The 13,002-nt window shown below is 57.9% G+C and overlaps 1 protein-coding gene across 8 annotated transcripts in view; it reads right to left on the reverse strand.

Annotated features, from left to right (window-relative positions):
- Window positions 1-136: 136 nt before the first annotated feature.
- LOC105497172 (interleukin 4 induced 1) overlaps window positions 137-13,002 on the reverse strand; it is a 40,199-nt gene continuing 27,333 nt past the window's right edge. For 3 of the 8 annotated variants that reach the window (XM_071087510.1, XM_071087507.1, XM_011768027.2), the window contains exons 3-9: window positions 12,253-12,486; window positions 6,443-6,681; window positions 5,701-5,813; window positions 4,656-4,857; window positions 1,892-1,960; window positions 1,456-1,592; window positions 137-1,083 (exon numbers count right to left, since the gene is read on the reverse strand). In XM_071087510.1, coding sequence (XP_070943611.1) covers window positions 153-1,083; window positions 1,456-1,592; window positions 1,892-1,960; window positions 4,656-4,857; window positions 5,701-5,813; window positions 6,443-6,681; window positions 12,253-12,289 — 1,728 coding nt within the window. In that variant the 5' untranslated portion in view covers window positions 12,290-12,486 and the 3' untranslated portion in view covers window positions 137-152. Of the gene's footprint in view, window positions 1,084-1,455; window positions 1,593-1,891; window positions 1,961-4,655; window positions 4,858-5,700; window positions 5,814-6,442; window positions 6,682-6,776; window positions 6,812-7,461; window positions 7,518-12,252; window positions 12,487-13,002 lie in introns of those variants that run through there. The other 5 variants (XM_071087511.1, XM_071087509.1, XM_011768033.2 and 2 more) reach the window with 4 other exon arrangements.

Below are 13,002 nucleotides of genomic sequence, written 5' to 3' on the forward strand. Positions count from 1 at the left end.
GTCCAGGAAGAAGTGAGGGGCAGATTCTTGGGGGACTCCAGGATAGTCATAGCGCCTGCTAACTGCAGGGCTAGTGGTTCCGATGCAGGCAAGCTGGGGAAGTAACTGAGCCACGGGGGAGGCTGGACCACACGGCTTTTTCCGAAAATACTTTAATACAAGGTCCTCGTGTGGGTCATGTGCTGGAGAGATAACTGGCCTTGGGCTGCAGGGTGGCTGCCCTCTTCCTTTGCCAGGTCATGCGAGGGGCTGCCAGCCACCCCATGCACATGCCCCTGCCCCTCTGTGTCGGACGCGTGCCCCGTGGGGCTGGCCGTGTCGGATGCAGGCCCCTTCCGGCTGTTGATCTTGATGGCGGCGCGCAGCGCCGACTTTACCGCCGTCTCCACCCAGCCGTGCGGGTAGGCGGTGTGCTCGCCGGCAAAGTAGATGCGGCCATAAGGGACCCTCCAGTAATCCTTTTCGGTTTGCCAGAGCGCCGGCGGCTGTACCACGAAGCCACCCTGGCTGTGCGGGTCCTCCGCCCAACGCTTGACGACGCCGGTGCCGTCCCAGAGCTGGCGCACGAGAGGCCCGTGCAATGCCGCCACGTCGTCGAGCGCCAAGCGCAGCGCTTCTTCCCGGCTCAAGCCGGCGAACGCGGCCGCCGCGTCCGACCACGTGTACGAAGCCAGCAGCAGCGCGCCCTCGCGCGGCGGCGGGTAGAAAATCATGCGCGACGGGCGGTCGGTGTTCGAGTGGCCGCCTTCAATGTGCTCCTCGCGCCAGAAGGGCCTGCGGAAGCTTAGAAACACTTTGGTGGCCGGCACGTAGTGCAGCCTCCGCAGCGCCTCCTGCATGTGGCGGGGCAGCGGCGGCGAGAAGGTGATGCGCTTCACCGCCGGTCCGCTCGCCGTCAGCAGCACCAGGTCGGCCTTCAGCACCTTCAGATTCCGCGCCGGGGGTGAGGTATCGATCTGCACGTGCACATCGTGCGGCCCCTGGGTCATCGCCACGACGGGCGCGTTCAACAGCACGAGCCCGGACAGCGAGCTCAGCAGTGCACGCGGCAGCAGGTCCCAGCCACCCACGATGCGGCTGTACCTGCAGGCAGGGCGGGGTTGGGGGGGGTGACCTGGGCTCTGCTGCCCTGCCTCTCCGCCTGGCCCCACCCACCCCGGCAGCTGGCCCCTGTGGGCACCGGCCCGCTCCCCAGTCATCCACCTCTCCCGACCCTGCCCGTCCCTGACATCCCGGAGGTCGCAGGAGTAGTGGATTGTGTGACCAGGGATCCCACCACTTCTTCTCCGCTAGACCGTGTCCTTTATCCGGGAACCATTAGCCCCACTGCCCTCAAGTAGGCCACGCCCTTCACAACAGCTCCGCCCCCAGACCCAGAGGCTCCTCCCACTCCCTGCTACTTGTCTTGATTGGCCCCCGCCCGCCCCGCCCCTGCCCGCCAGCCCCGCCCCTCACTGGAGTCTGTCGCTGAGGCAGCTGTGGGCCCTGAGGGCCTCGGCGAAGCTGAGATAGAAAAAGCCATCCTCGGACATCACGTCTCCCAGAAGCTGCACAGCCGGCCGGCTCAGGTTCCCTTCCCCGAGGAGGTATTCCTGCAGGGTGGGTGCAGGCCGAGGTCAGGGCCCAGGCAGGCTGCACCCCCGAGAGAGCCCCTCTGCAGCCCGGCCTGTTGGTCCCATGACATGTCCTTGGACCGTAGGATCCGGTCCCTGCTCTCTGACAGATGAGGGAAACTGAGGTCCAGAGAGGGGGCGTGTCCAGCCCCCGGGTCAGGCCCAGGAAGGTGGTGGCAGGACTAGGGTCCCAGGTACCCGCATTCTGACTCTCTGGGGAAGGCCTCATGGTCACACTCTCTGCCCTGCCTCTCAGCAGAACCAAGGGCCCCATTTACCAAGAGCGTGTGCCTTTCAAATTTTTTCATCGCCTTTCTGCAGCCCAGTGCCTTGAGATCTTTGAGGGCCTGTTGTGGAAGAAGCGGACATGGTGCTGAGCTGCCTGGGCAGCCAGGGTGGAGGCTGGGCCTGGAGCCCACACCCAGCTTCTCCTGGTGGTTCTGCCCATGGCTGGCCATTCACCACTCTCAAGCCCCTGGGCTTCTGCCCACACCGTGCCCGCCGCCTTGCCCTCCATGGCAACTCAGATGCCACCACTCCTCCGATCTTCCTGAACTGTTCACGCCGCCTCACCCCCCACATTCAGCAGGCCAGGCTGGTCACGGCTCCTCCCGGTTGGGTGTTATTTTGCCTGTTTCTGAGCCAGCCAGCCTGTGAGCTCCATGGAGGCAGGGATGTGGGCAGCTGGAGAGGAGGCTGGGAGAGGATCCCAGGCGTGCTGTGTCCTCCCGGGGCTCAGTGATTATTTGTTGCCTGAATCACTGTGGCCACGGACAGAAGCTGGTCCCCTGGGTCACTGGTCAGCGCTGACAGGGCATGATGGCTGAGAAGTTTACCTACCGTCTGTCCCCTGCCCACAGCCCTCCTGTGGCTCCCCAGTGCCTGGGGCCACAGGGTCCTTGCCCCTCAGCCTCATGTTCAAGGCCCCTGCTAGCCCCTCAATGTCTTTTTTTTTCTTTTTTTGAGACGGAGTGTCACTCTGTTGCCTAGGTTGGAGTGCAGGGGCGCCATCTTGGCTCACTGCAAGCTCTGCCTCCCAGGTTCAAGAGATTCTCCCACCTCAGCCTCCCAAGTAGCTGGGATTACAGGAGCCCACCACCACACCTGGTTAATTTTTGCATTTTTAGTAGAGACGGGGTTTCACCATATTGGCCAGGTTGGTCTCGAACTCCTGACCTCAAGTGATCTGCCCACCTCGGCCTCCCAAAGTGCTGGGATTCCAGGTGTGAGCCACCGCGTCTGGCCTCAGTCCATGTCTTTCATGGCAGCTCCAGTTCTGTGAGCAGTGTCCAGTGCCCAGCCCACCCGCTCTCAGGGCTCTCCCACCTGCACGTCTGGCACCTATTTTTTCCCTGCCTGTCTTTGTGTGGCACACAAGTGCCTGTCCTTCAGCTCTTTGTTCAAGTCTCACCCCCTCCGAGAAGCCTTCCTGCCCCTGTCTAATTTCAGGCCTATTCTTGGTCTACCTGGCTTCCCCCTTCTGGCCAGGACCTCAGAGAGAAAGCGGTGCCCCTTCACTCACTCACGCATCTCGCATCTCCCAGGCTCGCAAACCAGTCAGTGTCAAGGCATAGAAATGACCTGGTCTAGAAGGGCAGATGGGCAAGTGGGCTCTGACCTGGGTGGGGAGGGGATATTGGGTGTGGGAAGCCCCTCCCTAAAGGTATCAGGGAAGGCTTCCTGGAGGAGGGGACAATGGAGCTGGTTCTTGAGGGCTGAGCAGGAGTTCCTGTGTGGGGAAGGGAAAGGCATTCTGGGCAAGGGAGGGCGATGCACAGGTATAGTGAGTGTGAGAAACACAGAGCTGGGGGCATGTGGACCACCATGAGGACAAAAATTCCTTAGAGGAGAAAAGAGCATGAGGCTAGAGGGGTGCAGAAGGGAAGGCTAGTCAGGGCTCAAAGCTGAGCCCGAAAAGATCAGACTTTGTCCTGGAGGCAGCGGGGAGCCACCAGGGGCTGTGAGCGGCATCGCTCTGGGTGTGTGGGAAGACACTTCTGGTGCCAGGTTGGGGAGACTGGGGCCTGGGCAGCTGGAGAAGAGGCTGGGGGAGGGTCCAGGGCAGAGGAGGAGGCCTGAGCTGGGGTGGGCAGAGGGGAGCAGGGCACAAGCATCAGGGGGCAGGGGTGGGCACTGATGGTGGGGGAGGTGGGCGAGGAGGAGGTCAGGAGGAAGATGGCTCCTGGGGGTCTGCCCGTGACTGCGGGATGGTGGGGCCATCGTGAGATGGGGGCACCGGGAGGAGGAACGGGTTTAGGGGAAGGTTCTGAGCCCAGTGGAGCTAGAGGGTCCTGGGGAGGGACACAGGCCAGGGTCTCGAGAGGCAGATGTCTCCATCAGCCCGTGGATCTATGTTTAAGCCAGAGGTGGAGACTGGAGAGGTTGTCCAGGACAGTGTGTGGGTGAAAGGGGAAGAGGCCAAAAGCTGATGCAGCTTTGGGGTCAGCAATGTTTATGGGGAAGCTAAAGAACAGAGTTGGGACCAGGGGCAGTGGTTCACGCCTGTAATCCCAGCACTTTGGGAGGCCGAGGCAGGTGGATCACGAGGTCAGGAGTTCAAGATCAGCCTGGCCAAGATGGTGAAACCCCGTCTCTATTAAAAATACAAAAATTAGCTGGGCGTGGTGGCGGGCGCCTGTAATCCCAGCTACTCGGGAGGCTGAAGCAGAGAATTGCTTGAACCTGGGAGACAGAGGTTGCAGTGAGCTGAAATGGCGCCACTGCACTCCAGCCTGGGCGACACAGTAAGACTCCGTCTCAAAAAAAAAAAAGGGGGGGGGAGTTGGGAGGTGGCCCATATGCGTAGAAGCCCCTGGGATGGCCCATTCTCACTCTCAGATTGCAGTGAGTAGGTCAGTGGTTAGACCTCAGGGCACACATCCCCTGGTAGAATTTCCATCTCCATCAACAGGTGCCCCACCCCGTGGCGGGGGACCCAAGGGATGACAGAGAGAAGAAAAGCCAGGCCAGGGAGCGCGCCGGGGCGAGCTTAGGAGGAGGACAGAGAAGTCAGGGCGGGAGGAGGGTACAGGTGGTGCCCACCTGGTTGAGAGCCATCTGGTAAATGTCTTCGGGCGACTGGCCCTTTTCCTCGGGGCGTAGGGCGTAGCCCAGCTTCTCGGGTACCTTCTCCACCACATAGTTGCGCAGCTTCACTTCGTGCACCTCCGTCCATGTGTTCTTGTCGTACTGGGTGAACTTGGTCAGGTTGAGCCCCAGGCCCTGGCAGAGCTTATGGAGGATCCTGATTGAGGGAGTAGGTGAGTGAGGGCTGGGCTCCGGTGGAGGTAGCCCAGTCCCTAGTGGGACTTGGAGAAGGGAGGTGGGAGGGGAGAGTAGCTGGGGACCAGCATGAGGCTGAGGGGTTGGGCTAGATTTAGGGTGATCAATGCTGAGGGATGGGAATGAAATGGGGACCAGGATTAGGATTGAGTTAGGAATGGGAATAGAGCCCAGCTTAGAATCGGGAAGGGGGACAGAGTTTGGGTTGGATGGGGGTTTGAGATGAAGAAGGAGCCTGGGGCTGGAGTGCCTGAGGGTGTGGGGCCGGTGGAGCTGCAGGCCTGGAGGGGCCAACAGAGGAGCTGGCTTTTTTTTTTTTTTTTTTTTTTTTTTGAGACGGAGTCTCACGCTGTTGCCCAGGCTGGAGTGCAGTGGCGCGATCTCGGCTCACTGCAAGCTCCGCCTCCTGGGTTCACGCCAATCTCCTGCCTCAGCCTCCTGAGTAGCTAGGACTACAGGCGCCCGCCACCGCGCTCGGCTAATTTTTTGTATTTTTTTAGTAGAGACGGGGTTTCACTGTGGTCTCGATCTCCTGACCTTGTGATCCGCCCGCCTCAGGCCTCCCAAAGTGCTGGGATTACAGGCTTGAGCCACCGCGCCCGGCCGAGGAGCTGGCTTTTGCACCAGGCAGGGCTAGCTGGGGGTCTGGTTGGACTAGGTGGCCCGAGCATTGCCAGAGGCCCAGTGCTGGCGCTGGAGGCAAGACTGAGATGGGGATTAGGCGAAGGATGCCTGCTGTGGTGTGGGCATGGAGCTGGGGGGCTGGCTGAGTCTAGGCACACAGGTGGGTGGGTTGCCAGGTCACCTGTGAGAGCTGGGCATGCGCATGGCTCCCAGCTCCCCAATCCAGCCCGTGTTCTGGTCCCGGTAGGTGAAGATGCGGCCCCCGATCCTGTTATCTGCCTCCAGGATGGTGACCTGAGGGAGGCGGTGGGGCGAGAAGGGCCCTTCAGCTCCACCCACTGACCATTCCCTGCCCCCTCCCACCCCGTGCCAGCCCCCTGCCTTCTTCCGTCCCCACAGTGGCACAGGAGACTAGGAGAGGGTCCCCTTCTGTATGGGAGGTGGGGGAACAGAACCAAGTGGGCAGTTCTAGAGTGCAGCAGGAAGGCCGCCGGCTAGACTGCAAAGGGACTTCCCAGCTCGGGGAGTTGGGAGATAACCCATATGCACAGAAGCCCCTGGGATGGCCCATTCTCATTCTTGGATTTCAGTGGGTAGGTCCGTGGTTAGACCTCAGGGCACACATCCCCTTAGTGGAGTTTCCTCTCCACCAACAGGCGCCCCAGCCCAGGACAGGAGCTTTGAGCCAGTGAGGCTTCCCTCTGGGATGAAAAACGTGGGACAGGAAAGTCTAGGGCCTCTCAGTGCAGACACGTGACAGCAGGGGGCTTGGGCCTCACCCTCAGACCACGGGGAAAGGTAGCCTCTCCCTCCACATCCCCACCCCCACCCTCTCAAGCAGGAACGGGGCCAGGTCCCTCTGCCCAGGGACTCCAGCCTACAGCAGGAGGGACTCCAGGTAGACTGCAAGCAGTGCTTCCCACCTTATGTCCGGCATCACTGAGCATCTTGGCAGCCACCAGCCCGGCCACACCAGCGCCGACCACAATCACCCTCTGGGGCTTCAGGGTCCGATTGAGCCCCCAGGTCACCACCTCGAGCAGCTGCTCATAGTCAGGATCCTGCATGCATTTCTCGAAGGGGTCCTGGCTGCGTTCAGCCTTCCAGTCCCGAGAGGCCGCCAGGCTGAGGAGGATGGGGACGAGGACGAGGAGGCGCAGGGCTGGGAGGAGGAGGACAGGGTCAACGGGTACGTGGCAGGTTGGGGGAGAGGGGTTCTACTCACTTGTCCCAGAGCCCCCTCCCCTGCTTACTCACCCAACGGGGCCATGACTCTCGGTGGGAGATGGCGTCTGGGGTGGAGGAGAAGGGAGGGCTATTGTGGCTGAGGCCTGTGACTGCTGGAGCCTGACTCTGTCTCCCATGGGCTGCCTAGCTACTGGAGCCAGCCCTCCCCCAATCACTGCCCTCTTCTCTGGACCTGTGTCCCCCAACCCCATTCTTTCAGAGTCCCCTGGACCGTCCATGCCTCCCTCCTCACCGGTCTCTACCTCTGCCACAGCTCTCTCGGGTTCCTGTCTCTTTCTCTTCTTTTCCCTCTTTCTTTTTTCTTTTCTTTCTTTTTTTTTTTTTTTAACAGTCTTTCTCTGTCATCCAGGTTGGAGTACAGTGGTACGATCTTGGCTCACTGCAACCTCTGCCTCCCAGGTTCAAGCAATCCTCCCACTTCAGCCTCCCAAGTAGCTGGGATTACAGACACCCATAACCACACCTGGCTAATTTTTGTATTTTTAGTAGAGATGGGGTTTTGCCACGTTGGCCAGGCTGGTCTCGAACTCCTGATCTCAGGTGATCCACCCACCTCGGCCTCCCAAAGTGCTGGGGTTCCGGGCGTGAGCCATTGCGCCCATTTTCCCTCTTCCTCATCTCCCCCACTCGTTTCTCAGTCCCTGTTTCTGTGGGTCCTGTCTCTCTGTCCCCCCACCACTGGCCGTGTCGCTACCTTCAGCTCTCGGTGACAGCAGGACAGCGCGGTCCTCTCCACCGCCCTTCACTGTGTCTGCTGAGGCCCTTTCTCTCCCCTTAAACTGGAAGAGCCCCGCCCACCCCTCCTTTTGGGAAACGCCGAGGGAAATGAAACTGGTTTCCTGGAGCTGCTCTGGTCAAATGCTCAGAGTTTAGTTGAGGTTGGAGAAAGGTGGTCAGAGGAAGTTAATCAGTCTATTTTCTTCCTTTTGCCCCAGATAGTTCTGGGGTGGTTTGGAGGCCAGAAATAGATGCTCAGGTAACCGTGTCAACAACGGGAATCCCCCTCGGCCTGCCCCTGTCCCTCATCACCGGGCCCCTTGTTTCTATCCTCCCCTGTGCTCTCTCTGCCTCCTTGATTCCCACGGCATGGGGACAGAGTGGGTATGGGTCCCTGGGCCAGGCCCATTTTCCCCTCCAAGTCCCTCTCCGTCAGGTGTCGCCAAGTCCTGCAGGGTTCCCCATGGTTCTGCTTCCCTCTCCACTTGCCACCCAGAGCCTCAGTCTCCCCCTCTGTCAAATGGGCGTAGCAGTGGGGCTGGCAGCCGTGAGCTCTGAGCCCGCCCTCCCCTCTGTGGCTCCCATCCACAGCTGTTAAATGGGGATGTCCCAGTGTTTTAGGATCAAGTGAGTGAATCCAGGTTAAGCTCTGTGGCTGGAACCTGGGACAGTACTGGAAGCTGCTCCTTTGGAAATGCCAGCTGCTATGGCCGCAGGGGCACTGGGGGGTTCTGTGAGTGGCCACCCGCCACAGGGAAGTGCCCAGGCTTCACCCATCCCTGCCTTGAGAACCACCTCGGTGCTCAGGGCAAGGAGTGGGACGGCACATTGAAGTGGGTGGGGTGGAGAAACAATAGCAGGGACTTTCCTTGGGGTGGGGGAGAGGGAGCCAGGGGCTCAGTGAGGAGAAAAACCAGAGGGAGGCAGATTCTCTGCAGCAAGGGGTCAGGTGGGGGGGGGGGCATTACCAAGAAGGAAGATGGGAAACTCCAGTGGTAAATCAAAGAGGGATGCGGTTTATGGCCGGGAGGGGCTGGGGGGTGAATGTGAGTAAGAAGGCATATGATGCAGGGGCGGGAGGCTGTGGCAAAGGGAAATGATCAAAGAGCTGGACGGTTCAGGGACCGAAAGAGCTTGGGTCAGCAAAAATAGTGACAAGGGCCGGCGGTGGCTCACACCTGTAATCCCAGCACTGTGGAAGGTCGAGGCAGGCGGATCACCTGATGTCAGGAGTTCAAGACCAGCCTGGCCAACGTGGTGAAACGTGGTCGCTACTAAAAATATAAAATTAGCTGGGTGTGGTGGCATATGTCTATAGTCCCAACTACTCTGGAGGTTGAGGCAGGAGAATTGCTTGAACCTAGGAGGCAGAGGTTGCAGTGAGTTGAGATCGCGCCATTGCACTCCACCCTGGGTGACAGAATGAGACTCCGTCTCAAAACAAACAAGCAAACAAAAAAACAATAGTGACGAGGGCTGGGCGCGGTGGCTCACTCCTGTAATCCTAGCACTTTGGGAGGCTGAGGTGGGAGGATTGCTTGAGCCCAGGGGCTTGAGACCAACCTGGCCAAGATGGCGAAACCCTTTCTCTAAAAAAGAAAAAAAATAGTAACAAAAATGTTCCCATGGCTATCACCTGATTGGAGGCCGCCTGGTGCTCAGGGCTTTGCACCCATTGTAACCCTCACAATGCCTACATTTGAGGCCAGGCACAGTGGCTCACGCTTGTAATCCCAGCACTTTGGGAGGCTGAGGTGGGTGGATCACTTGAGGTCAGGAGTTCAATACCAGCCTGGCCAACATGATGAAACCCTGTCTCTGCCAAAAATATAAAAAATTAGCCTGGCGTGGTGGTGCACGCCTGTAATCCCAGCTACTCGGGACGCTGAGGCAGGAGAATCGCTTGAACCCAGGAGGTGGAGGTTGCAGTGAGTCAAGATTGCACCGCTGCACTCCAGCCTGGGGGACAGAGCGAGACTCCATCTCAAAAACAAAAACAAACAAACAAAAAACAATGCCTGCATTTTTTTTTTTTTTTTTTTTTGAGATGGAGTCTTGCTCTGTCCCCCAGGCTGGAGTGCAGCGGTGCAATCTTGACTCACTGCAACCTCCACCTCCTTGGTTTAAGCGATTCTCCTGCCTCAGCCTCCCGAGTAGCTGGGACTACAGGCGCCCGCCACCACTCCTGGCTAATTTTTTTGGTATTTTTAGGGGAGATGGGGTTTCACTGTGTTAGCCAGGATGGTCTCGATCTCCTGACCTCGTGATCCTCCTGCCTCAGCCTCCCAAAGTGCTGGGATTACAGGCGTGAGCCACCACACCCAGCCCAATGCCTGCATTTGATAGTTGAGGAAACCGAGGCTTGGAGATGGCGAGAGGGTGGGGCAGGAGGACCCTGGGGTACAGAGAGGGAAAAGGCTTGGCCTAGGTCTCAGAGCTTCATTCACAGTAACATGTCGAGTATGAACGCAGCGGGATTGGGGCCTTATTCGCCTGTGCCTCGGCCTGGGTCCCACAGCGGGGAATGGCAGTGCTGACATTCCTCACCAAGTCGGGCGGACCCCAGGTCCCCGGTCCCTGCCCAGCAGCTTGTTCAGTCCTAGAGCCACATAACAGTGGAAAGGACCATGGAAAGGGGTGGAGGCCCACAGCCCACTGCCTCCTAGGACATGTCCCAGGAGTTTTTGGGTCTCCAGAGTGGGTGGGCTCCGGCACCAAGACCCTTGTCCTTATCACACAGGGTTGTTGCACAAAGCTCCTCTGGTTCTGGGCATGTGTGCAGCTCACCTAGGTGGACTTCTGGTTTTTTTTTTTTTTTTTTTTTAAGAGACAAGGTCTCACTGTCACTCAGGCTAGAGCACAGTGGCACAATCACGGCTCACTGCAGCCTCAACCTCCCGGGCTTAAGCAATCCTCCCACCTCAGCCTCCCTAGTAGCTGGGACTACAGAACTGCACCACCACACCTGGCTAAATTTCTGTACTGTTTGTAGAGATGGGGTTTCATTATGCTGCCCAGGCCGGTCTTGAACAGCTGGGCTTAAGCGATCCTCCAGCCTCAGTCTCTGGAGTAGCTGGGACCACAGGTGCATACCACCATGCACCGCTAATTTTTTTTTACTTTTTCATAGAGACGGGGCCTCACTATGTTGCCCAGGCTGGTCTCAAACTCCTGGGCTCAGGTGATCCACCTGCCTTGGCCTCCCAGAGTGCTGAGATTACAAGCATGAGCCACTATGCCTGGCCCCCTTGAGCTTTTTTGTGCATTTCACATCATCTTCATTCAGCATGTATTGCTTTTGTAATTAAAGAAAAAAAAAATCCCAATTAATGTTAGTTTGAAGCAATACATCAGACAGGCCAGGCGCCCCAAGTGAAGAGCAGAGGGTACAAGTCAGCTGGCTCAGGACTGATGCCTTTCCAGAATGCTCTGTGGCCCAGGTTGGAGTGCCGTGGCGCGATCTCAGCTCACTGCAACCTCCACCTCCCGGGTTCAAATGATTCTCCTGCCTCAACCTCCCGAGTAGCTGGGATTACAGGCGTGCACACCACCACGCCCAGCTAATTTTTGTATTTTTAGTAGAGACAGGGGTTTCTCCATGTTGGACAGGCTGGTCTCAAAGTCCTGACCTCAGGTGATCTGCCCACCTGGGCCTCCCAAAGTGCTGGGATTACAAGTGTGAGCCACCATGCCCGGCCTCCAGAATCATTTCTGATACTACTAAGGAAATTGATGTTCAGGTTAAGTTAGGTTTAGGGATAAGGGTGGAATTAGGGAAAAGCGGTTTGGATAGGTGAGTGGGAGACAGGAGGGAGGGGAGGGGCAGGTGGAGGAAGCAGACGGGGATGGGAGGAAAGGCCCGGTCAAGTATCTGTTGACTTCAGCTGGTTTGGGGATATTCTGTTTTTTTAAATGGAGTTTCTAGAAAACAAGGTTAATCCTCCCAGACAATGGTCTTCGGTGGGGCAAATCCTACCTTATTTGGTTGACTTCTAGAACCACAATGATGGTTTCAATGGGGTTTAGGTCATATCTATACAGCAGCCAGACACCTGGCCCTGGCCCCACGGAGGGGGGGGGGGTGCCTTGCGGCCCATCAGGGCAGGTGGTTTTGATGAGGACTGCACAGATGTGCTGGGGACTGGGCCCCTGCCTTACGTATATACGCATTCCCTTCTCTGAGTCTGTCCAAAGACCCTAAGTGGTCAGTATTAAAACCCACTGGCCAGGTGCGGTGGCTTACACCTGTAATCCCAGCACTTTGGGAGGCTGAGGTGGGCTGGCAGATCACAAGATCAGGAGTTCGAGACCAGCCTGGCCAACATGGTGAAACCCCATCTCTACTAAACATACAAAAAAATTAGTCGGGCGTGGTAGTGGGCGTCTGTAATCCCAGCTACTCAGGAGGCTGAGGCAGGAGAATGGAGTGAACCTGGGAGGCGGAGCTTGCAGTGAGCCGAGACCACGCCATTGCCCTTCAGCCTGGGTGACAGAGCGAGACTCTGTCTCAAAAACAAAAACAAAAACAAAAAAAACCCACAAAACTTTCACCAAGGCTTGGGTGGGCAGGGCCTGGCCAGGGGATGACCTGGGACCTGGGTGGGAGTCAGGGGGTCCAGGCCCAGATGGGGGAAGGGACTCAGGGATCGGAGAACAGAATTAGTGAGTCCCCCGATCTTTGGCCTGACCCCAGGACAGGGGCCCCCTTCCCATAGAACCCTCCTTTCTGTTTCCAGAACATCCCAGGGCCCCAGGTGGGGGCACTCACTGCATGGCTGGCTCTGGGGGGCTCTCTCAGCACCCATGGCCTTTCTGGTTAGCCCAGGACAGAAGTCATCGTTGGGCGTGTGTGGAACCAAGGTGAACGATGGTGGCTTTGTCCTGATGCCCTTGTTAGGTCAGAGATGCCAGGTTCCTGGTGTTGGGGTCAGAGCAGTTGGGAGGCTGTGAAAGGCAGGTCCCCCTTTCTCAGAAGTGTTTTATTATGGAAACTTTCAAACATCTAAAACCAGAGTGAGCAGAGGATGAACCCAGGTGAATTCATGGCTTCACACAGCCTTCGTTTCATTCACATCCTCTCCCTCCCTTCACTGGGTTTATTTTAGAGCAAATCCCAGACACCATATTGTCTTTTTATTTCTTGAGACTGAGTCTCGTTCTGTCACCCAGGCCGGAGTGCAGTGGCGCAATCTTAGCTCACTGCTGGTTCAAGCTCACCGCTGGTTCAACCTCCACCTCCCAGGTTCAAGCCATTCTCCTGCCTCAGCCTCCCGAGGAGCTGGGATTACAGGCACAGGTCACTACGCCCGGCTAATTTTTGTATTTTTAGTGGCGATGGGGTTTCACCATGTTGGCTGGGCTGGTCTCGAACTCCTGTCCTTGGGTGATCCCTCCCGTCTCGGCCTCCCAAAGTGCAGGGATTACAGGGCTGAGCCACTGCGCCTGACCATGTTTTGCTTTTTAAAAACTACAATATCGGCTGGGTGCAGTGGCTCATGCCTATAATCCCAGCACTTTG

Source organism: Macaca nemestrina, chromosome 20, assembly GCF_043159975.1.
Source record: "Macaca nemestrina isolate mMacNem1 chromosome 20, mMacNem.hap1, whole genome shotgun sequence".
NCBI classification, from domain to species: domain Eukaryota; kingdom Metazoa; phylum Chordata; class Mammalia; order Primates; family Cercopithecidae; genus Macaca; species Macaca nemestrina.